At 43.5% G+C, this 26,333-nt stretch overlaps 1 protein-coding gene across 1 annotated transcript in view; it reads left to right on the top strand.

The window, feature by feature from the left end:
- LOC117507190 (calmodulin-binding transcription activator 1-like) overlaps positions 1-26,333 on the top strand; it is a gene marked incomplete at its 5' end in the record, with an annotated part of 313,536 nt that overhangs the window by 262,795 nt on the left and 24,408 nt on the right. Inside the window, 6 exons of the mRNA XM_034167003.1 lie at positions 56-240; positions 314-392; positions 486-753; positions 13,916-14,448; positions 18,200-18,357; positions 18,468-18,714. Coding sequence (XP_034022894.1) covers positions 56-240; positions 314-392; positions 486-753; positions 13,916-14,448; positions 18,200-18,357; positions 18,468-18,714 — 1,470 coding nt within the window. The remainder of the gene's footprint in view (positions 1-55; positions 241-313; positions 393-485; positions 754-13,915; positions 14,449-18,199; positions 18,358-18,467; positions 18,715-26,333) is intronic.

The raw sequence follows: 26,333 nt of genomic DNA, 5'->3' as shown, positions 1-26,333 counted from the left end.
AACACTTATGATGATGAAATCTTCATGTGCTATTTGTCTTCATCTGTGCTGTCAGCTTTCACCAGATCATGGTTCATTTGAGGGCCGTGTGGTGGTGGTATGTGAGAAGATGATGTCTCAGCCATGCTGGGCTTCTTCTAACCAGCTTGTCCATAGTAAGAACTCTCGAGGAATGACCTTGCTGCATCTGGCTGCAGCTCAGGGTTATGCAGGCCTTATTCAGACACTCATTCGCTGGCGGTGAGTGACACTCCAACACAACATACAGTCTTGATGGCATAAAATCTGACAGTAAATTTCACTTGTGTTGCAGCACTAAACATTCCGACAGTATTGACCTGGAGCTGGAGGTGGATCCTCTCAATGTTGACCACTTTTCCTGCACTCCTCTGGTGAATGATTAATGCATGTGGAGATGTGTTTGGGTGTCTTATTTCCCACATGTGTGTGCATATGCCATTTATTTCTCCCTTTGGTCTCTCCAGATGTGGGCATGTGCTCTGGGTCACACTGAAGCAGCATTGGTGCTTTACCAGTGGGATCCTAGAGCACTGGCTATTCCTGACTCGCTGGGGCGCTTGCCACTCAACATCGCCCGATCCCGTGGCCACACTCGATTGGCTGAGCTCTTAGAGCAGCTGCAACAGACTCTTCAAGCTCAGAGCCAGCCTGCTGATACTTGGATGGACAGATGGAGAGGAGAGTCACAAACCAGTGGAATATGCAACAGCCCAACAACCAGTCCTAAATCAGGTGGGCCAGCCAGCAGTCTGCTGAGTTAAATAATTTGATGTTAAAGGGTCATTTCACCTAAAATATAGGCACAACATGGCAAAGACATGTTGGGACATGCCCAGCTCTACACAATTTCTCTTATACTCACTCGACTGGTAAGCACTGAAAGCCGAGATAGGCATGTCCCAACTTGTCCTCTGGCACTCCGAAACGGAGGTGTTCCTTTGTCTCGCTTCAGCAGCGAATCGGTCGTGACGCGCGAAGCCTCCACGCGGCTTTCCATGACAAAATCTCTTGTTAAAAGTAAAATCTGCCGGAAAATGGCTGATGTCCAGCTCTTGTGATAACCAGAGAAATTGCACACGACGGTCCCGGCTTCTGCCTCTCGATGGCGGCTCGGAGCGCGGCACGCCATGCGCGATTGTGGGCCGTCCTTAAAGCTGTAGTAACACTCCTTATTCTCTGTGAAGCCCGTAAAATTTTCACCAAAACCCAGATAAATTTTTTGAATGGTTTCCAGCTGCCTGTCTCTAACAGTTTCTGAAAAAATTCTGATGGAAAAAAAAGCCCAAATCATTCCGCCATTTCCTCGCAATGAAACAACGATGAGAGGGGTGGAGCAGTGCTCACTCAAAGCCTGCCCACAGGTGAATGACGCAACTGACAGGCGTGGAAAAACTCACGCATGCGCATGAAGGTTCAAGCTTGGCTGACGTAAAAATATATGAATCAAATCCATATAGTTTTTGAAAAAATAAAAAGGTCCATTACTTTTCTAACAGACCTCGTATACTCAATTCATACACAATACATACTCACTCTATGCACTGTATATCTGGCGTTAACCGCTGATATCCGCAATTGACGGGGATTTGCGGCTTGGCAGCGGACTGGGACAGTGTGTAAAACAGATATATTGCGTGCCCATCATGTCCACATCACAAACTAAAATATGTTGTAGCGAATGCATACAAATTGGCCACGAATAAAGTGTTTTTATTACAACTGCTTTGCAGCTGATTTGCGGACAATCTGTGAATGCATAACAAACACGTCACGTAGACCCAAAGTATTATATGTGGCAGAAAGCGACATACCTGCCAGTCAGTGCCAGTCCGGCTGTGTAAATCCACTAAGACGTAGCTGCTGCAATCCAGGACTTTTATTTAACACCAACAAAAGGAAGAGTTGCTGTTTAGCCACAACTCATGCTGACGTCTGTTTTCTGTGACACTCTCAAAAAAAAAAAAAACCCACCGTCTCACACCCCGAGCGGCTTCCCCCCTCCCGCTCCCCAAACTCATGAACAGTTAACCCTTGCATGACAACACTCTGTGATCAACTTGTCCAAGTCCAGCAAATGCCCCAGAGGCTGTATTGTTGGTGTGAATAGTGATGCCGACGGCCCGAGTGCGCTTATTTTATGACCGCATCGTGCACGCGCAACACATGCACGATGCATTCATAATACACCCGTAATACTGCCATGATAATCTCAAAGTGTCGGATCAGTTTCCTCACTATATGCGTTATATAACTGTGATTGTTCATCATATATTCGCTATATACTATTAATATATCCGTAATTCATACTGGGACATTTGTCATTTTTGGCCATTTTTGTTGCGGACGACAACAAACACCTGTAATTTGTGTTCTCAATTCATGCGCAATTAATCCTCTCCCCAGTGGGACAGGGCCCTAAAGATTCATCTGTGGTTTCTGTTTGACACTGATACTCATTTTTTTCTTTAATTTTCTACCGCTTATCTGGGTCTGGGTCACGGTAGCAATAGACCGAGCAGCTCACCCAACATTTCCCTATCTTCAACTAAGTCCTCTAACTCCTCATGGGGAATATCAATGTTTTCACAAGATAACTGTGTAATATAATATGTCCAGCATGTCTTGGGTTTTCCCCAGGGTCTCCTCCCAAGAGAAATGAACAGGGCAGATGCCAGAACCACATTAGCTGGTTCCTTTTGATGCAAAGGCCCTCTCAGATATTTGAACTTGTCAACCTGTCTGTGAGTGTAAGCCCAGATACCCGATGGAGGAATTTCATTTTCGTCACTTGTATCTGCAACCTTGTTCTTTCAGTTATTCGCCCAAAGTTCACGACAATGGGTGAGGATAGGAGTGCAAATTCAGTGGTAAATCGAGAGGTTTGCCTTCAGACTCAGCTCTTTTTTTTCAAGATGGTCCAGTACAGCATTCACAGAACATCAGGTGTAGCTTCAGTCTGTCTGTTGATCTCACAATCCATCTTACCTCCACTTGTGAACAAGAACCCAAGGTTCCTGAGCTCCTCCACTTGAAGCTATAACTCTCACCTGACCCAGAGGGGAGAATCCACCCTTTGCTGACAGAGGACCATGTTCTCAGATTTGGAGATGCTGATCCTCATTCCATTTGTTTCACAAAACATAAAAGCTCAAGCCTGTCCAGTGTACATCACTGTTTGATGAAGCCAACACATTCACACCATCCACAAAAAGCAGAGATGCAATTCTGCGGCCACTAAACTGGACACCCTTCAGTCCCTCACTGTGCCTTCAAGTCCTGCCTGCGAACATCTCAGACACAATTGGTGACAATTGGCGGAGTCCTGCACCTACCAGGAACAGGTCTGATGTAATGCAGAGAATGTGGGGACAGCTCCTACTTTGGTCATATAGAGACTGGATCGCGTGCTGCAGTGGTTTCGGTACCACATATTCCCACAGCATCCCCCACAGGGCACCTTAGGGGACCCAGGCGTTCACCTTTTCCAAGTCCACAAAACATGTAGACTGGTTGGTCATACTCCCATGCCCCTTATAATATCCTTGCAAGGGTTAGTTGTTCCTTCTGAATATGAGGTTTGACAAACAGTCTAAGTCCCCACTCTATATAGTACCCTAGTATAGGCTTTCCCAGTGAGGCTGAGAAGTGTGATTCCTCTGTAATTGAACACACCATAACTGAACACACTCTCCATTTTTTCAAAATGGGGGCCACCACTCCAGTTTGCCAATCTAGAGGTACTGTCCCTGTCTTTCATGCAACATTGTATATCATTGTAAAGTTGTACAACATGCAGATACTTCACCATCTCAGGGAAAATCTCATCCACTCCCAGTGACTTGCCCTTAAGGAGTTTTTTGACCATCTCAGTGACTTCCACGAAGGAGATGGCACCAGATCCTCCCTAGTATTCCATCTCTCCCTCCTTGAAGGATGGCATGTTAGCAGGGTTGAGGAGATCTTCAAAGTGTTCTTCCCAGCACTGACAATATCTTTACTCCAGGGGAGGTGATGGCCTAGTGGTTAAGCATTGGGCTTGAGGCCAGAGGATCCTCGGTTCAAATCCCATCCTAAGGGCCCTTTGGCAAGGTCCTCAATTCCCTAGTTGCTCCTAGTGTGTAGGTGCATTGTGGTGCACTTTGTGCAATGACACGACCACACCTTAGCCTGATGATTTTTGTACTGCAGATGTATATGAGCACCTTGCATGGCAGCACCCTGACATCGTGTGTGAGTGTGTTTGTGTGAATGGGTGAATGTAAGGCATAATTGTAAAGCACTTTGAGCATCTGATGCAGATGGAAAAGCACTACATAAATGCAGTCTGTTTAGGTTTACAGCCAAATGCATGATTACACAATTAATTATGAATGAATAATGAATTGATCAGCACAATGTTCTTGTAGAACAATGGGATTCAAGATATTAAAAAAAAAACCTTTAAGGTAAAGAGAAGTCACACAATATATCCATTTTGTTTAGGTTTTATTACTTAGCAGTTTTCAGTTATTATTTTTCATTTTTAATTTTTTTTAGTTATTTAATATTTAGAAGCTTTTCTTTGCTATAAGAGCATTTTAAATAGTTTTGCACAGTGCTGTACAGTATGACCTTTAATAAGATAATGTATAGCAGAAATATACAGTTGTGTTTGGGAATTAAAAAACACTCATCATGGGCATGAATGCCATGCTATATTTGGGCTTTTAATAATGTCTGAACTGTTCTTTTGCCAGGGTGGAATGATTGCACACCATACATCATTAATGACTTTAAAAGCAAGAATTGGGTGCACAAGGTTGAATTCATTTTGGCTTTTCTCTAATCCACACAGGTTCAAACGTATACATACAGGTTCAAATATATGCATACTTTTGGTATCTACAAGCGTCTGGCAAAATTTTTTTCTGTATATTTGACCACTATTCTTGCTAAAATTGGTAGAGTTCATTCAAATTGGATGGTTTCCTAGCACAAACCTGGCTTTTCAGCATAGCCCACAAATTTTTCATAGGGCTGAGGTTGGAGCTTTCAGAAGGACATTTCAGATTCCTGCTTTATTCAACCCTGCATCAGTTTTGATGTGTGTTTGGGATCATTGTCCTGCTGGAACACCCAATTGTGGCCAAGTTTCAACCATCTAGCTGTTGATGTGAGGTGACATTGAGGAACTTGTAGGAAGTACTCTTTCTTCATTATTCCATCCACTTTGTGCAATGCACCAGTACCACTTGCAGCAAAACAGCCCCAGAGCATGATGCTGCCACCACCATACTTGACAGTTGGTTCAGTGTTCTTAGGTTTGAAAGCCTCACCTTTACTCCTCCAAACATACCTCTTGTCACTGCGGCCAAATAGCTCAATCTTTGTCTCATCTGAAAATAAAAATTTTCTCCATGTGGACAGCTGCAAATTTCAGTTCAGCTTGAAGGTGTTAATTTTGGGGCAGGTGCTTCTCTTCACTGTGAACAGTGACGCTGGTTTTCCAGCAGTTACTAGTTCTTGGGAGTGTCAGGGGTTGAGTTTTTTTTTTTTTTTTTTTTTTTTTTTTGCTTGTCTGTTTTATTTTCATTGGTTTTCTGTGTGTTTATTCTCTTGCTGGGTTTTTATGCTTGGATCTGTCTGCCTCTATCTCTCTTGTCTGTCCCTGGGTTCTTGGTGTTGTGTGTTTCTCTCTCTCTGGCCACACCTTTGTTCTGGTGCTTTCCACGCACACCTGTTCCTAATTTGCAGCTCATCACCTGAGGTTATATAAGCTCACTGGGTGCTGTTGTTCCTCGCCAGATTGATGCGCCTTGAGCCTTCTCTCCAGGTCTGCATCTCATGTTCCATAGTCCTGTCTGCCTCGTTGTGTTTATGACCTCCTGCCTGTTTGAACAACCACACCTTAGGCTGATAATTTTTTGTACTGCTGTGTTTTTTGGACTGCTTACTTGTGTACCAACCAGAGTTGTTTGTGTGAGCCTCGCATTTGTGTCCAACCATCTTTGCCCAACCTGCCTGTCAGATCAATCTGGCCAACAATGGACACAGCAGGCTCAGACCCATTCCAGCTGGCGGTACACCATTATAGTCGGCAGTTTGTACAGCAGAAAGATCAGCTCACCGCGCTTAGCTCCAGGTTTAGCGAGCTACCTAAATGCCAGGACTCTTTCATGTCATCAGTCAGCGCACAGATGAGTCAGCTACTGCTGAGACTGAATCCTCAGGCTACGTCAGATGCAGCCATTGGTAATTACAGTGTTCCACCACTGGGGCCGTCAGCAGCCTCACCAGCTTCCGTACCTGCACCTGTGGTCTGCAAGCAGTTGTCACAACCTGAATGCTTCTCCGGCATTGTGAGTTGCATTTTGAACTTATCTATGTTTCCATCCGAACGGGCAAAGATAGCATATATGATAACTCACCTGACCGGTCGTGCTGCTGTGTGGACTACGGCAGAATGGGGTTGACAATTTTCTACCTGTGCTTTACTTCCTGCCTTCACCATGGCTCTTGAACAGGTGTTTCAACACACTGCACCGGGACACGAAGCTCCCTATTGAGGTTCAAACAGGGCAGCTGCAGAGTCACTGATTATGCTGTAGATGTCCGTATCCTGGCAGCCAAAAGTGAATGGAACCCAGCTGCACTGTTAGATGTTTTCTTCCAGGGGCTGGCAACTGATGTACAGGACTAGCTGATCGCCACTGACCTCCCGGAGAACCTGGAAAAGATCATTGCGTTGGCCATTCGCACCGACCAAGGCCTGCAAAACCGACCTCACAGAGGGAGTCACCAACTGGCTTGCTGGGCAAACACGCCTCCGAGCCGCTCTTCCTCCTCCTCCACTCATGCCCAAACCAACTCGTCTCTGCACAGCACCAAGGAGCCCATGCAGCTGGGGCGAACACGCCTGTCTCCAGTGGAACGACAGCGCCACCGTGTGGATGGACTCTGCTATTACTGTGAACAATCAGGACATTTATTGTCAGGCCAGGGGTGCCACTGTGTGGCCAAGGTTGGAGTTACAGGTGAGTCTAAATTCCATCTCCTCTGTCTCAGCTCAAAATATAATCCCAGCTAAATTAATGTCTGATCACTCCACCATAGCCGTGTTGGCTTTTGTTGATTCGGATTCTGATGCCAACTTGATTCTCTCTTCTCTTGCCATGTCCCTACGCCTTAAGATGTATGAGCTGTCGCGCCCTCTGGTAGTACGTGTTGTGGATGGCCACGTATTGCGTCAAATCACCCACCATACTCAGTCAGTGAAAATGTTTATTTCCGAGACTCATTCTGAATGCATAAGCATCCAATTTTTAGATAATATGACTCAACCAATCATCCTGGGTCACCCCTGGTTACAACGACACAGGCCAAATTTCAATTGGACAAAGGGCAAAATTATTTCCTGGCGCTTGGCTTGTAATAATGTATGTCTGTCAAAACCTGATTGCACTCCCCTGGGATCAAATCCGGATCTGGTAGGCCGAGAATGGTGAATTCCACAGACCCAAAGCGTCCTTTATGGACTTTGTTATTACAGAAGGGGAAATAAGAATGGATCCAGAGAAGGTTGCGGTGGTGCAGGACTGGGCCGTTCCCACTTCTTTTAAAGAAGTACAATGATTCCTAGGTTTTGCAAACTTTTGTCATAAATTCATACGTAGTTTCACTACAGTTGCGGCGCCACTGCATGCTTGCATGCTATCACCTCGTCTCTCCGTCCATTCTTCTGGATGCCAGAGTGCAAAGAGGCATTCAGAGTCCTAAAACATCGCTTTACCGTGGCCCCCGTGCTGCTCCTTCCTGACCCTGCTTGTCAGTTTGTGGTCAAGGTCGATGCTTCTAATGTGGGGGTAGGCACGGTCCTATGTCAGCGAAATCCGTCTGACAAGAGGCTGCACCTGTGCGCCTTCCTGTCAAAGAAGCTGACTGCTGCAGAGTGCAATTATGGCATTGGCGACCGCGAGCTGTTCACGGTTACAGTGGCCCTGGAGGAGTGGCGGCACTGGTTGAAGGGGGCACAGATTCTGTTCATTGTCTATACCGATCACAAAAATCTTGAGTACCTATGCACTGCTAAATGTCTCAATGACGTGATCCGCTGGGGCCATGAGAGCCATTTGTTTTGTCACCCAGGGATTATAAAGACCTTGTTTGTTGTCCAGCAGAGATTCTGGTGGCCAGGTATTTATAAGGATGTTACGGAGTATGTTAATGCCTGTCATGTTTGTGCAATGCATAAATCATCCAACCGCCCACCTGCTGGTTCCCTGTTACCACTACCTGTACCTACTCGCCTGTGGACTCACATCTTAATGGACTTTGTAACCGGTTTTCTGCCCTCAAAGGGTCACACCGCAGTTTTGACTGTTGTTGATCGTTTGTCCAAGATGGTTCATTTCATACCCTTACCAAGCTTTCTGTCAGCTAAAGAAACACCCAAAATAATGTTATCCCAAGTTTTCAAACTTAGCGGGTTGTCACAAGATATTGTGTCCGATCGGGGAACACAATTTGTGTCTCATTTTTGGAGGGAGTTCTGCCGTCTCCTTGGGGTCATGCCCAGTTTAACCTCGGGCCCTGTTTTTACTGTCCGGTGGCTCCTGGACTCCCTCTGCCGTTGTCATGATATCCAGTATTTGGTCGATTGGGAGCGTTATGGCCCAGAGGAGCAGTAGTGGATTCCATCCCGCTTTGTGTTGGATCCCAGTCTCATCCGTGACTTCCATGCTGCTCATTCTGGTTCCCCTGAGCCGTCCAGGGACGGGGTGTAGGTGTACTGTCAGGGTTTGAGTTTTGTTGCTCGTCTGTTTTATTTTCGTCTGGCTTGTTTTATTATTTTCATTGGTTTTCTGTGTGTTTATTCTCTTGCTGGGTTTTTCTGCTTGGGTTTGTCTTCCTCTATATCTCTTGTCTGTCGCTGGGTTCTTGGTGGTGGGTGTTTCTCTCTCTCTGTCCACACCTTTGTTCTAATGCTTTCCACGCACACCTGTTCCTAATTTGGAGCTCATCACCTGGGGTTATATAAGCTCACTGGGTAATGTTGTTCCTCGCCAGAATGATGCAACTTGTGCCTTCTCTTCAGCTCTGTAATCTCGTGTTCCATAGTCCTGCCTGCCTCATTGCATTTATGACCTCCTGCCTGTTTGAACGACCACACCTTAGCCCGATGATTTTTGTACTGCAGTGTTTTTTGGACTACCTACTTGTGTACCGACCTCTGCTATCCACACCACCAAGTCTTTCATTAACCAGAGCTGTTTGTGTGAGCCTCACATTTGTGTCCTACCATCTTTGACCAACCTGCCTGTCAGGGAGTCTTAGTGGTTCCTGGGTTGTTCTTGACCAGGTTACTGTTGGAAAAGAGATTTTTAATCTCAGTAAGGCTTTAACCTGGTTAAATAAAATATCTTATTATTATTATTATTATTACTACTACTATTATTTTATTTTATTATTACGTCTGTGTCATTTGATGTCATTTGATTTTTAAATGGACCACAATGGAAATAAGTGTTTTGACTTTCTTGTGCCATCCATATATTTTCAACGTATTTTCAATTATATTATGTACTCACATTGAACTTACTAAATAAAATCATGCATGCATGCACGTTTTTAATAAAAAGATGATTTACCACCCCCCTGCTGGAATGGTGTGAGTCCAGAATGTAATTATCAATGTCCATTGTTCAGTGTTGTTAGCTAGTATCCGTAGTTTCTCCAAAAATATATGTCCTATCAACGTCCCGTTTTGACGACGTTCATCCTTGACCCAAAATACATAAGCACACCAAATGGCAGCTCTCCCCAGTTTGTTGTTAAAAATTGTACGCACGCATGCAGAGATTTTTGTCTTCTCTGCATTCTGCCGCAAGCAGGTGCTTTTATTTTTTACACACCGATAAACAGATATGGTGGCGGAAGACATCAAACGCACCACCCGTTTCACTCATGGTAACAGCAACATGACACTTAGCTACACCCACATGCCTCAATTTGGATAATGGACTTCTTCAAACTTAGTTCACATAAACAATGTCAAATGTGTATGTGTTGTCTTTAATTCTGATGTGTGCCATTATTACGGTAAACAAGTAATAATTGTGGAGTAATTGCTGTCTGAGGTAACTGCAGTGTAAACATAATTTCTCCACTGTGAGATCAGTAAAGTAAAGTATCTCTCTCTCTCTCTCTCTCTCTCTCTCTCTCTCTCTCTCTCTCTATATATATATATATATATATATATATATATATATATAGATATAGATATATAGATATAGATATATATATATATATAGATATAGATATATATAGATATATATATTATCTGTGCCCACCACTATATATATATATCATAAAGATATAGAGGTGATAAAGATAAACCACCCAAAAATGTATCGGAAGTTACAGATAATCGATAAATTCCGGTGTTGTCTATGGGACATTTGCAGTTACTAAAGAGCTGAAATTGATTTTTAACACGATTTCTTTTGAAAGCATCAAAAGCGGTAAAAGACCTAAAGAATAAGTAAGAATGTTTGACCATGCTGCTCCCTGCAGGAAGCAGCACAGACAAATCCTGAGAGCACCCACGAAATCAACTCTTTAATAATCATAATCATTTTTCTTTCAACATTCTACCCCTGCTGGAAGCTCTTGTTTACAACAGCGCTCCCACCACAAAGGCACACTGAGAGAAGTCATAAAACCAACTCCCTATCAATTTCAACACTCCGGTCAGGCGGAGGTCTTGAAAAATAAAGTCATACTAACTTATGGTTTTTTGAAAATACTGATAGAATAACTCCATTAATGTCAATTCTGTCATTTGTACAAAGTTAAAATATAACATATATCTTTTAATGTTGAATAAGGCACTAATTCTGAGGTTTTGTAACAAACAGACCGCAAAGCATTCTGGGTAAAAGTGCTAAACAGTGATTGGTTCAGTAATCCATTATGTAAACCAACACGTTAATGTGACGTGTGTCGTGTGTTGGTTTAAAGATAAATGTGCTTTTGTAAAATATTCCATTTTAAAAAAAACAGGCATTTTTACCGAGCTCTGGAAGTGTCATTGCAATTGCATGTTTTAAAACTTTTATGATGTTGTAAAACGTGCACTCAATATTAGTAAGTAAGTAAGTAAATTTATTTATATAGTGCCTTTCACAGACCAAGGCCATGTACACACGTTGTCGAGTATTTGTAAAACCAAATATCTTACCCTTTCAGTTTGGGGAAAAAACTTCATCCACACTACGTCGTTTAAAAAAAAAATCCATCCACATCGAACCGTATAAATGTGTTGTAATTAGTTTGCCAAACCTTTGGGTGGCGGTACTGATTAAAATTTTATCCAATCAGGAGCCTTATTCTCTTGTCGTCACTTCCACAAAAACTGAAAACATGGCGCCAACCTCGTTCGTGTGGACCGATGAGTCGGAATTACTTCTAACCGTAGTTTTAGAATACAAAGTTAACAAATATATGCACACAAAAAGCGCCTGGACAATGGACAATACCAACACTTTGAGAGCAGCCATGTACCCAGACGTTTAATACTGCCATGAACACTCCTGGCCAGTAGATGGCAGTAGCGGCCTTGAAAAAATGTCAAACAAAATTCCAGATAATCCATGTCTGCTACATTTAAGATGCATGGAATTTAACAAACGCAAATACACTAACGTCTATAAACCCAGAGAATATATTCACGAGAGTTTTAGGCACTAGATTTTAATGCTGTTATCTGTGGACCCTGAACAGAGTGTCTGAAATGCATTTGTCCTGTCGTGAACGTCTGAGATTACCTTATGCTACCCATAATGCATTGCTGCCTGGCACAGCATGTGCTCACAAAACCTTAAAAATTAGCACATTACTTTAAAACGAAAACATATATCTGATATTTTCACTTTATAAACTTCAGACATGACAATAATTTTAAATAACTGTTTAAAATGAGTGGTTAAAATATGAACCATAAGTTAAACATGTACGCCTCTGGTTGACTTGGTGACATTGTAATTATATCAGTATGCTGTTAAAGGAAATGACTTTTTTGGTCACCGGTTCTCCTTTGCTTACAGACGATAGAGTGGTTTCTGTTTGCAGAGGGTAGAACAACATGCCTATTAGGAAACTTTTAACAGGTAGGTCTTAACAGTTTTAAAAATGTTTTTCACTGTTCAGCTTAGTTTAGTAAGTTATCGGACGGTTATTCATCGGAAGATAATTAGTCCGATGATGGTTTTTAAATTTATCTAAAAAGATAATCCAATAATGAAAACATTATCTTCGATAATTATCTGTTATCGTATTATGGGAAGTGTGCCCACTGTACACACACACACATATATATATATATATATATATATATATATATATATATATATATATATATATATATATATATATATATATATAGTATTTTGGCCATTTTTCAGAGAATATGAATGATAACACAAAACCTTTTTCACTCATGGTTAGTGGGTTTTTTTTTTGTTGTTGTTTGTTTTTTTGGACTTTATTTACATCAGTTACGAAGAAATACAAACAGTATGGCACTCTATGGTCAATCTGCATGGAGTAGACAGTTCTCAAAAACTGAGTGATTGTGCAAGAAGGAGAAGAGTGAGGAAAGCCATCAAGACACCAAGACAACCCAGAAGAAGTTATACGTTGTAGAAGAAGAAAAAGAAGAGTCTTTATAGAGTCTTTTTCCTTTTTTTTTTGTTCATTTTAAAGCATTAGAGATCATTGTAGATGAACAGCCTATAATTTTTTGCACCTGCATATAAGTTTTCCCCTCTCCAATCAACTTTTTAATCAAACTACACTGTTCTTCTGAGCAATGTCTTGAACGTCCCATTTTCCTCAGGCTTTCAAAGAGAAAAGCATGTTCAACAGGTGCTGGCTTCATCCTTACATAGGGGACACCTGATTCACACCTGTTTGTTCCACAAAATTGACAAACTCAATGACTGAATGCCACACTACTATTATTGTGAACACCCCCTTTTCTACTTTTTTTTTTTTTTTTTTTTACTAATAGCCCAGTTTCATAGCCTTAAGAGTGTGCATATCATGAATGCTTGGTCTTGTTGGATTTGTGAGAATCTACTGAATCTACTGGTACCTTGTTTCCCATGTAACAATAAGAAATATACTCAAAACCTTTTTAGTCACATAGCACTACTATTATTCTGAACACTACTGTATATTTCCAGAACATCCTAACCAGTTTACTCTCATCTGAGAGTGACAGCTGGTGTCCTCTTACAGCTAACTTGTACGTACTTAAGTACAGTTGTCTGATCTGATGATCTTGGAATCTGTAGTTGTTTAGAAATGGCTCCAAGAGACTTTTCCAACTTATTTAAATCTACAGTTCTCCTCCCTCTCTGAGTTCTTGGGACTTTCCCATTGTTCTGAGTATTGGTCAGTCCAGTGGGCACTGTCAGATACATCGTTTTTATTCTGGCAAAGAGAAACTGCCAGTGGTAGTCAATCATGATCATGATAAAGGAGCTAATAGGCCTTGACCTTGTCATGTTAAAAGACATTGTAGAACCTTCAGCTCCACTTAATAAAAGATTTAAGTGAATGTATGTATATATTTGATTCTGTATGCATAACTGACTCTGTGTGAATTAGAGAAGATCCAAAATACATTCAAACTGGTGCACCCAATTCTTCTTATTATTCTTTTTTTTTTAGTCATTAATGATGTATGCTGTACAATTATTCCACCTTGGCATAACAACAGTTCAAAGACATCATTAAAAGCCCAAAGTTATCATGACATTCATGCCCATGATACGTGTATATAAATGTCCAGCCACAAGTATATGTTGTTGTTGCTGTTATTATTATTGTCCTTTTATATGTATTGATTCAGACTTAAGGAGAGCCAGAACAGAAAGACAGACAGACAGCCAGAATCAGAACTGGAGCCAGACAGGACCCACAGCTCCACAAGGAATCCAGGGGGAACCAGGAGGTCCACCTCCAGCCAAGAGACTGAAATCCACTCCAGATACACAGAAACAGTTATCTAATTCAACATCTGGCACCAATAGCCTCAACTCACTCCTCAACTCTTCCATGAGTCCTAAAGCTCAGCATTCTGTCCTACCTAACACCCTACAGAGTCAACCCTTCAACCTCAGCTGTCAGACCTCACCTCCTGTCAGCTCCAGCCCAAATAGCCTTCAATCCTCAAGCACCCCATTCTCACGCCTGCAGGCCAGGATAGGAGGGTCAGGAGGGGACACCAGGTGGAGTCTCAGGCAGACTCTGGGGCAATGTAGCGTAGCCAGGAGGATACTAGGAAAGGAACGACTGGCCATTCATCTGCGCCAAAGAGTGCTGTCTGACAGAGGAGGGGAAACACAGCTACTGACCTATCAGGATAATGCAGAGGACTTACAGGTAAGGGTGTATTGTTAGATGTGTCTTCTTATAATTTCTTACACAAAACTGAACCTTTTATACTCTATGTGAAGGGATATATATATATATATATATATATATATATATATATATATATATATATATATATATATATATATATATATATATATATATATACGAGGTCTGTCAATAAAGTAACGGTCCTTTTTATTTTTTTCAAAAACTATATGGATTTCATTCATATGTTTTTACATCAGACATGCTTGAACCCTCGTGCGCATGCATGAGTTTTTCCACGCCTGTCGGTTACGTCATTCGCCTGTGAGCACGCCTTGGGAAGGAGTGGTCCAGCCCCCTCATCGGATTTTCATTGTCTGGAAATGGCGGAATGAAAAGGACTTTTTTTCCATCAGAATTTTTTCAGAAGCTGTTAGAGACTGGCACCTGGAAACCATGTCCAGCTCTCCACAATTTCTCTGATACTTACTGGACTGGTAAGCATTGAAAGCCGAGATAGACATGTCCAAACTTGTCCCATGACACGCCAAAACGGAGGTGTTCCTTTGTCTCGCTTCCAGAGCGAATCGGTCTTTACGCGCGAAGCCTCCGCGCGGCTTTCCATGACAAAATCTCTTGTTAAAAGTGAAATCTGCCGGAAAATGGCTGATGTCCAGCTCTTGTGATAACCAGAGAAAGAGCACACGATGGTCTCGTATCCACAGAGCCATCCGTTTAGAAATGGTCCGGTGGCTTGTGCCGCGTCGTCGCAGCTTGGAGCTCGGAGCGCGGCACGCCGAGCGTCCTTAAAGGGGTCCTTAAAGCTGTAGTAACAGTCCTTATTCTCTGTGAAGCCCGTAAAATTTTCACCGAAAGCCAGATAAATTTTTCGAATGGTTTCCAGGTGCCAGTCTCTAACAGTTTCTGAAAAAATTCTGATGGAAAAAAAGTCCTTTTCATTCCGCGATTTCCAGACAATGAAAATCCGACGAGGGGGCAGGACCACTCCTTCCCAAGGCATGCTCACAGGCAAATGACGTAACCGACAGGCGTGGAAAAACTCACGCATGCGCACGAGGGTTCAAGCATGTCTGATGTAAAAACATATGAATGAAATCCATATAGTTTTTGAAAAAAATAAAATGGACCGTTACTTTATTGACAGACCTCGTGTATATATATATATATATATATATATATATATATATAATATATATGCACACACACATACAACCCCAGTTCCAATCAAGTTGGGATGTTGTGTGAAATGTAAATGAAAACAGAATACAATACAATGATTTGCAAATCCTCTTCAACCTATATTCAATTGAATACACCACAAAGACAAGATATTTAATGTTCAAACTGATAAACTTTATTTTTTTGTGCAAATATCTGCTCATTTTGAAATGGATGCCTGCAACACATTTCAAAAAAGCTGGGACAGGGGCAGCAATGCTCAAAGAACACCTGTTTGGAACATTCCACAGGTGAACAGGGTAATTGGAAACAGGTGAGTGTCATGATTGGATATAAAAGGAGCATCCCCAAAAGGCTCAGCCGTTCACAAGCAAAGATGGGGCGAGGATCACCACTTTGTGAACAACTGCGTGAAAAAATAGTCCAACAGTTTAAGAACAATGTTTCTCAACATTCAGTTGCAAAGAACATCTACAGTCCATAATATAATCAAAAAATTCAGAGACTCTGGAGAACTTTCTACACGTAAGCAGCAAGTCCCAAAACCAACATTGAATGCCCGTGACCTTCGATCCCTCAGGTGGCACTGCATTAAAAACTGACATCATTGTGTAAAGAATCTTACTGCGTGGGCTCAGGAACACTTCAGAAAACCATTGCCAGTTAACACAGTTCGTTGCTACATCTACAAATGCAAGTTAAAAATCTCTCATACAAAGCAAAAGCCATAAATCAACAACATCCAGAAACGCCGCCACCATCTCTGGGCCTGAGCTCATTTGAAATGGACAGATGCAAAGTGGAAAGTGTGCTGTGGTCTGATGAGTCCACATTTCAAATTGTTTTTGGAAATCATGGACGTCGTGTCCTCCAGACAAAACATGCAATGAACAGATGCAAAGTGGAAAGTGTACTGTGGTCTGATGATTCCATATTTCAAATTGTTTTTGGAAATCATGGATGTCGTGTCCTCCGGACAAAAGAGGAAAAAGACCATCCAGATTGTTACCAGCACAAATTTCAAAAGCCAGCATCTGTGATGGTATGGGGGTGTGTTAGTGGCCATGGCATGGGCAACTACCACATCTGTGATGGCACCATCAATGCTGAAAGGTACATCCAGATTTTGGAGCAACACATGCTGCCATCCAAGCAACGTCTTTTTCAGGGACGTCCCTACTTATTTCAGCAAGACAATGCCAAGTGACATTCTGCACTTGTTACAACAGCGTGGCTTTGTAGTAAAAGAGTGCGGGTACTAGACTGGCCTGCCTGCAGTCCAGACCTGTCGCCCATTGAAAATGTGTGGTGCATGAAGTGCAAAATACGACAACGGAAACCCCAGACTGTTGAACAACTGAAGTCATACATCAAGCAAGAATGGGAAAGAATTCCACCTACAAAGCTTCAACAATTAGTGTCCTCAGTTCCCAAATGCTTATTGAGTGTTGTTAGAAGGAAAGGTGGTGTAACACAGTGGTAAACATACCACTGTCCCAGCTTTTTTGAAACATGTTGCAGGCATCCATTTCAAAATGAGCAAATATTTGCACAAAAACAATAAAGTTTATCAGTTTGAACATTAAATATCTTGTCTTTGTGATGTATTCAGTTGAATATAGGTTCAAGAGGATTTGCAAATCATTGTATTCTGTTTTTATTTACATTTTACACAACGTCCCAACTGGAATTGGGGTTGTACATACCATATTCACCCATTGGCACGTCCAGGGATCTCCACATGAAATTCTGCCTGGAGAAGGGGTGGGTTGATGCACGAGCATGGCCAATACTATATTCATCAGAAATGTCTGATTTCGTCACAAATAAAAATATAACGCAATGCTAAAATACCCTAGGCCGTATGAGCATTGCCTCCTTTAAAATTTGCAGTTATGTAATTGACATCCCAGTGCAATCTTTATATATGTACAATATGTATAAATTATACATTTATTGTTATTTACATTAATTATTAAAATCCAATTGTTATTTACAATTTGTACATGTTCAATCATGTTTTGTCACGTGATAATCTCACAAGGACCACAATGGAAATAAGCGTGTATGCGTTTTCTGTGTATTATTGATATAGTCACCTCTATGTTTATATTGGTGTCACAGAATAAACTCATTCAATCAATCATAAACAGTATTTTATTTAGGTTTTAACGGCATTTGCAGGAGGGTGTCCATGTGTGCATGCATGAACTTTTGAAAAAGCAGAAGTTACCTTTGACCACGTGTGATGCAATAATCATGCTGTCTAATCAGCATCTTGATATGCCACACCTGTGAGGTGGGATGGATTATCTCATCAAAGGAGAAGGACTCACCGACACAGATTTACACAGATTTGTTAGCAATATTTGAGAGAAATATGTCTTTTGTGTATATAGAAAATGTTTTAGATCTTTGAGTTCAGCTCATGAAAGTGGGAGCAAAAACAAGTCTTCGTTCAGTGTATATATATATATATATATATATATATATATATATATAAGTTAAGTAAGCAAAACATATCAGTACAAGTTATATGTGTCTGAGTAAAGCTTCAATCTCCATGTTGTAGGTGGACATAACAATGCTTGCTGACCACATCATGGATGCTTCAACTGGTAGACTTAAGCAGGAGGGCACAGTTACTATGGAGACTGAACCAGAGCCAGCAAAAGCAGAGAACAACAGTGATGTCAGGTTTCTGTCTGGTTACCTTAGTGAGGTGGAGAGGTGTGTCTGACACTAATCAAGTTCTGCCATTTAGCCTTCGGCACATAAATGGTCAAATAATGTAAATTGTTTTTGCAGTGAGAGATTGTTTTCCCTCTGCTTTTCTGCAGGTTTCTATACTCCAAGCCCCAAACAACTAGTCCCAAGCCAAGCTCCTTCTCAGGGCCTGAAGATCAGCAGAGCCCTCAACCCAAGCAAGGCCTATCCTCCCTGTTTGACTGGAGCGCCATCCTCTCTGCAGCTATGAGGGAGGAGAGGTTGAAAACTGACTCCTCCTGTCTAGCCATGACTGAGGCAGAACAGGCAGAGCTGTATGAGACCATCAGGCACGCTCTACACAGCCTCAGAAAACACAAGGTATACACATAACAAAGATATTGCCTGTACTTCTTAAGTAATCCACAGAGTTTATCAAATGCATTTTGTCATGATGTTTCATGAAATGTTACATCTAATTTTGCATTGCTTACAACAGCAAATCATTTTTAACATTTATTTACTAAGTTTGACTATCTAGAATTCGTATTACAGATATCAACAATGCCATTTTGAATTGTTGTACTGTCATTGTAACTAGAACTATTTTTTTATATGTATAACATTATTCTGACTCGTCAAAATGACAGAGATTTGACGAGTCAAAACTGAATTACAATGAATGGTAAAAGCAGTTTGACTCTTATACCCCCATCACACATAGCCAGAATGAGGCGGAATTGCATCATTTCGGCCCACATCCGAAAAGTGTCCAATTGCAGTTCGAAAACGTTCTGACAGCCATCTACGAGAGTCCGCACAGTTGGTCCCAATTGCCCGGAGGCCCCGAGTGTGATGCACATGTTCAAAACCTTCCGGGCACCATTGAAATGAGACACCTATCTGACAGCGGTCCACGTGCAATCTGACCACAATTTACATATTCTGATGGCGGCAAAACAGGATCCAACTATTTGAGTGCATACGAGGGAACCTCAAGATGGATCTGGAATGGAAAAGCCTGCCGTATGACCTGCGCATGCCACATGCAGGTCATACCATAATGTCCATGCCTCCCCGGAGCACAAAGGAACTGTTGATATGTATGTGGCACGCTTCATCATGTAAAGTGAATGTGAACAGCGGCTGTCAAACCGAAAGCACCATGCGCTACTGTGCGTACACTGCCGCAAATCTGAACAGGCTGTTATATCCACAATAGACCTTACAGTATAGATATTTGTCCATTCCTTCCCATGGGCGACGTAAATAATGTGAACTATTGTCTCCATCTTGTCGCTATATACCATGGATAGCTGCGCCTCTCCGTGGTCTCATGTGCAGTAATGCGTCATTCTATGCGTCAGGCTCGCAGCTGAATGGATCTCGCTGCTGTAATACATGATCACCTTCTAACTCTGTAGGAGATATGACATGGAACTGTTGTCCCAGGGCGTGACAGCATTAATAAACATGAATCTCACCTCCAACAGTGGTCCATGACTGTTTGACAGTGCAGGGTGGACGTGGAGCCGGGACCATAGCCTGTGGTCAAAATCCTCTCATCTGGCTGCTGTGTGCTGTAATCAACCACGCAAAAATAAATCCTGTGTGATAATCCAACCATCGGGGTGTACAGAGTTGCGATGTGCTGCTGAAGTGAGCCAAAACACACAAAAAAGAAATTAAAGTTCCCTGGAAAGACTGCGTCTGACGTATAGGACAGCATGGCCCACTGCCAGCAGTGTCCAGCAGCTGGCAACAGTGCACACATGCACCCCCTACACACGCGCACACGCGCGCATACATAGCTGCTCATTCAGCCATTATGAACACACACACACCCAGCGATCATGTCATCAGTCCAGCACCTCTGCTCTATGCACACACGCACATGCACGTGAGGTCAGTAGCACTGGGAAGTGGAGGACGAGCACAGATGTGATTGCATGACTGAGTGATTGACCGCACCATGCCAGCTTTGACACATATGGCATGTGTCCGGTCCATACGTTGGTTGTACTGCGCTGTTCAGTACTGGCGGGGACTGTGCAAAGGAAGGAACACAGCACTCCCTCCCAGTCTCGCAGTCTGTGTCATCTACCTGTTGTCCACATATGCTTTGGATGCCATCGTGCAGTTGTGGACAAGGTAGTCTGGATGCATTGTAGATTTACCCAAATCTATTGAGGGTCCACACCCTTCTGATTTTCTCTCCCAACTCCTCGTCTATATTTTTGGAATGGAGGTGCTCGCTTCACTACCGGAATTGGACAGGGCACACTGGAGCTTAGCTCCTAAACCAGCTCCTGAAAACCCGGACCAGTGAAAACTCTGGTAATTCGCGAGGCCATTAAGAGGGGTGACCTGAACTGCAATGGACATAAGATTCATTTTATGAAAATAATAGCCCCGAAGTGGTGAGACAGGTCGCGGAATACAAGAGTGCCATGTCGGAACTCTGCAAACGGGGACTCGGTCTTGCGCTCCTGTACCCGACCAAACCACAGCCTCCCAGACACTGTTCAGAGAGGTGTACTGTTTACCTTCACTGTAAATTTCCTTCTTCAGAAGGGCCCAAAAGTTCTCAATTGGGTTTAAGTCGGGTAAAGAAGGGGGCCATGTCATAATTTTTTCATCTTTAAGGCCTTTACTGGCCAGCCACGCAGTGGCGTACTTTGATGCATGTGATGGAGCGTTGTCTTGCATGAAAATGAAAGTCTTCTTGAAAGATGCAGACTTTCTTCTGTACCCACTGCTTGAAGAAAGTGTCTTCTAAAAATTGGCAGTAGGTTTGAGAGTTGATTTTGGGCCCATTTTCAACCTGAAAGGGTCCAACTAGCTCATCTTTAATGATACCTGCCCATACCAGTACCCCACCTCCACCTTGCTGGCGTCTGAGTCAAAGTGGAGTTCTGTGTCTGTTAGTGATCCAACCACGGGCCCATCCGTCAGGTCCGTCAAGAGTCACTCTCATGTCATCAGTCCACAAAACGTTTGAAAACTCGGTCTTCAGATATCTCTTGGCCCATTCTTGACGTTTCAGCTTATGCGTCTTGTTCAGAGGTGGTCGGGTTTCAGCCTTTCTTACCTTGGCCATGTCTCTGAGAACTGAACATCTTGTACTTCTTGACACTCCAGGTAGGTCGCAGTTGTGGAAAATGGCAGCACTGGAGGATAATGGGTTCCTGGTAGCTTCACGTTTGATTCTTCTCAAGTGTCTGGTGGTTAATTTGCGTCTTTTCTTCTCGACACGTTTCTTGCAACCCTGTTGACTATTTGAAATGAAACGTTTGATCGTTCTGTGATCATGCCCCAATATCTTTGATATTTCAAGAGTGCTGCATCCCTCTGAAAGACTTTTTACAATTTTTGCTTTTTCATCATCAGTTAAATCTCTTTTTTGGCCCATTTCTCCTGAGGAGAAGAAACTGCCTAATAATTATACACACCTTGATATAGGGTGTTGATCTCCTGAGGCTACACCCTCCCTTGTTACACAAATACACATCACCTGATATGCATTAAATCCAGTAACCATTCAGGTTTATACAGCTTGGAGTTGAAAATCCTGGATAAAATGATGATATGGTCAAAATAATCACCTGCCTAATAATTGTGCACACAGTGTAATATCGTTCAGTGTTAACTTTGTTGATCGAGCACAATAACTCTGCCTCTGCCAAAAATGTTCTTGTGATCATTGAAGGAGGGGTGGTGCGGAGAGTTATGCCTGTTTGTGTCTGTTCACCTGCTTGGACAATACCGCCCTCTGGTAGGAACTCAGTGCGACTACAGTTACTGTAGGTTTGTTCAGAAGGTTAAAATAACTTGTTGTACATTTTGTTCACACTGGCTGTTTAGGCTGTATTATTATTATTATTATTATTATTATTATTATTATTATTATTATTATTATTCAAGGATAGTGATAAATTAAGCAAAGCTTGTATAATGAGTTGGAATGACTTGTGAGTCCAGAAGGTTTTTAGAACCTTAGACCTCAACAATTTTTAGAAGAGGAACTCAACTTTATTTCCTATTATTTATATAATTTTTTATGTTAATTTGCTGTCTTAATGTACTTATAAATTGTTTAGGTTGTTGTTATCATATACACACTATAATTATTACTCACTCATCACTCATCTTAACCGCTTATCCGGTATCGGGTCAGGAGGGCAACAGTTCTAGCAGGGGACCCCAGACTTCCCTTTCCCATGCCACATTGACCATCTCTGACTGGGTTATCCCTGGGCATTCCCAGGCCAGTGTGGAGATATACTCTCTCCACCTAGTCCTGAGTCTTCCCCGGGGTCTCCTCCCAGATGGACGTGCCTGGAACACCCCCCCTAGGGAGGCATCTAGGAGGCATCCTTACCAGATGCCCGAACCACCTCAGCTGGCTCCTTTCAACGCGAAGGAGCAGCGGCTCGTACTCCGAGCTCTCCACGGATAACCGAACTGCTCACCCTATCTTAAAGGGAGACACCAGCCACCATCCTAAGAGAGCTTATTTTGGCCACTTGTACCCACAATCTAGTTCTTCCGGTCATGACCCAACCCTCATGACCAGAGGTGAGAGAGAGTAGGAATGAAGATTGACCAGTAGATCGAGAGCTTCACCTTTTGGCTCAACTCCCATTTCGTCACAACAGTATGGTAGAGCGAATGCAACACTACCCCTGCTGCACTGATTCTCCAGCTAATCTCACTCTCCATTGTCACCTCACTCGTGAACAAGACCCTGAGGTACTCAAACTCTTTCACTTGGGGCTAGACCGTATTCCCTACCTGTAGTAGGCAATCCATTGGTTTCTTGTTGAGAATCATGGCCGCAGAGTTAGAGGTGCTAATCCTCATCCCAGCTGCTTCACACTCAGCAGCAAACTGCTCTATTGAGTGTTGGAGGTCACTGGCTAATGAAGCCAACAGGACCACATCATCTGCTAAAAGCAGTGATGAGATCCTGAGCCCACCAAACTGGAAACCCTCCTCCCCCGACTACGCCTCAATATCCTGTTTGTGAATATCACAGACAGGATTGGTGACAAGGTGCAGCCCTGGTAGAGGACAACCCCCACCGCAAACGAGTTTGACTTACTGCCGAGCCCCCAAACACAGCTCTCACTTTGTGAGTACAAAGATTGGATGGCCCTGAGAAGGGATTCCCCCTCACTTCATACTCCCACAGCACTTCCCACAGTATCTCCCGGGGTACCCGATCATATGCCTTATCCAAGTCCACAAAACACATGTAGACTGGATGGGCATACTCCCAGGCACCCTCCAGGATCCTTGTGAGAGTGAAGAGCTCGTCGGTTGTTCCACGACCAGAAAGGAACCCGCATTGTTCCTCTTCAATCAGAGGCAATCCCTCCACACCCAGAGCCTTCAGCATTTCTGGACGGATCTCATCAACCCCTGAGGCCTTGTCACTACTATACGGAGTTGTTTGACTACCTCAGTGAGTTCCACCATGGAAATTGATAAAAAATCCTCCATCAGCTTCCAGTTCTGCCCCTACTATAGAGGGTGCTCCGGTCTGATGCAGGATTTCCTCAAAGTGTTCCTTCCAGCACTGGATTACATCCTCAGAAGTCAACAGTCCCATCCTTACTGTAGACAGCTTGAATGGTTCCCTGTTTTCCCCTCCTGAGGTGCCTCACGGTCCGCCAGAAGCACCTTGGTACCAACTGAAAGTACTTTTCCATAGTTGCTCCGAACTCCTCCCACATCTGCTGCTTTGCCTCCCCCACATCAGAGCCTGCTACCCTTTGGGCCTGTCGGTACCTTGCAACTGCCTCCAAAGTCCTCCGAGATAACATATCCCAGAAGGACTCCTTCTTCAGTCAGACAGGTTCCCTGACCACCGGTGTCCACCACAGTGTTTCGAGGGTTGCCGCCCCTTGAGGCACCTAAGACCTTTAGGCCAAAGCTCCCCGCTGCAGCTTCAGCAATGGAAGCTTTGAACATTGCCCATTCTGGTTCAATGCCCCAACCTCCACAGAGATGCTAGAAAAGGTCTGCTGGAGGTGTGAGTTGAAGATCTGTCAGACAGTGGGCTCCTCCAGACGTTCACAGTTCACCCGCACTCTCCGTTTGGGCTTACCAGGTCTATCCACAGTCCTCCCCCATCCTCTGATCCAAATCACCACCAGATGATGATCAGTTTACAGCTCTGCCCCTCTCTTCACCCGAGTGTCCAGAACATGCGTCCTCAGATCAGATGATACGATCACAAAATCGATCATCAATCTTCGGCCTAGGGTGCTCTGGTGCCATGTACCAGAGCATCCTTATGTTCGCACGTGTTTGTTATGGACAATCCGTGACTAGCACGGAAGTCCAATAACAAATGCCCATTCGGGTTTAGATCAGGGAGGCCGTTCCTCCTAGTCATGCCTCTCCAGGTGTCTCTGTCATTGCCCACGTGTGCGTTGGAAGTCCCCCAGCAGAACAATGGAGTCCCCCATCGGAGCCCCATACAGGACTCCTTTCAGGGACTCCAAGAAGGCCGAATACTCCAAACTGCTGTTCACACAAACAGCAGTCAGAGTCCTCCCCTCCTGCCACCCGAAGGCGTAGGGATGTGACGCTTTCATCTACTGAGGTAAACTCCAATGTAGCGGCACTCAGCCAGGGACTCGTGAGTATTCCCACACCCGCCCGGCACCTCAGACCCTTGGCAGCTCCAGAGAAGAATAAGGTCCAACCCCAGTCATGGAGAGTGGTTCCAGAGCGCGGAAGGCGAGGACCACCAGATCTAACTGGTGTTGCTCCACCTCACGCACAAGCTCCGACTTCTTCCACCACAGCGAGGTGACACTCCACACCCCCAGAGCTAGCCCCTGCTGCCCTGGTCTGGTCCGCAGAGACCCTCGACTTTCACTGCCACCCATGGGACAGCGCACCAGACACCAGTGGTTCCCCCTGCGGGTGGTGAGCCCACAGGGTGGAGATGGAAGGTCCAGATTGCCTTTTTGGGGTGTGCCCGACTGGGCTCAGTGGCAAGCCCAGCCACCAGGTGCTCACTGATCGGCCCTACATCCAGGCCTGGCTCCAGATGGGGGCCCCGGGCTTCCTCCTGGCCAGGTCACATTTCCTCTGCCTCGTTTTGTCTTGGTGTCTTGCCATTCTTAGTCAAGCCTCTCGCCTGAGACCAATTTGACAGAGGAAACCCTACCAGATGCACAAAGACTCCAGACAACACAGCTCTCAGGTTCGTTGCAGCACACAAACCTCTCCATCACGATAAGATGATGGTTCCTGGAGAGGTTATTATTGTTTTTTGTTGTTGCTGTTGTTGTTTTCTCTCTCTATTTGAACCCTATAATGTGCTACTTAAAACCCAATACGATGTGCATGCATGTACTGAGCTGGTGAAGTGCATTAAAAGGGTGTGACATGTGAGGCCCAACCCCAAGCAGCCAGAGGAAAGGAGAGGTGCAGTGCAGGGAGCAGGCCACACACACCAGCCCCATATTATTACTATTATTATTATTATTATTATTATTATTATTATTATTATTATTATTATATTTCATTGTTTACATGGTCTCCCTGTGTTTGCGTTGGTTGTCTCCAGGTGCTCCTGCTTCCTCCCACATCCAAAGACATGCAGGTTAGGTGAATTGGAAACTTTAAATTGTCCATAGGTGTGAATGTGGGTGTGAATGTGCTTGTTTGTCTATATGTAGCCCTGCGATAGACTGGCATCCTGTCCAAGGTGTACCCTGCCTCACACCCTATGACTGCTGGGATAGCAGAGACTCTTTCTCTCTGATTGTTCTGTCTGAGTTATTTTCATTAGTTACTTCATCCAAACCATCAACATGTTTATTAGACCCCATTCCTACCAAGCTGCTCAAGGAAGCCCTACCATTATTTAATGCTTCGATCTTAAATATGATCAATCTATCTTTGTTAGTTGGGTATGTACCACAGGCTTTTAAGGTGGCAGTAATTAAACCATTACTTAAAAAGCCATCACTTGACCC

Source organism: Thalassophryne amazonica, chromosome 3 (genome assembly GCF_902500255.1).
Source record: "Thalassophryne amazonica chromosome 3, fThaAma1.1, whole genome shotgun sequence".
Taxonomy (NCBI): Eukaryota; Metazoa; Chordata; class Actinopteri; order Batrachoidiformes; family Batrachoididae; genus Thalassophryne; species Thalassophryne amazonica.
The sequence above is the reverse complement of the archived record's forward strand: the minus strand, read 5'-3'. Positions and strand labels throughout refer to the sequence as shown.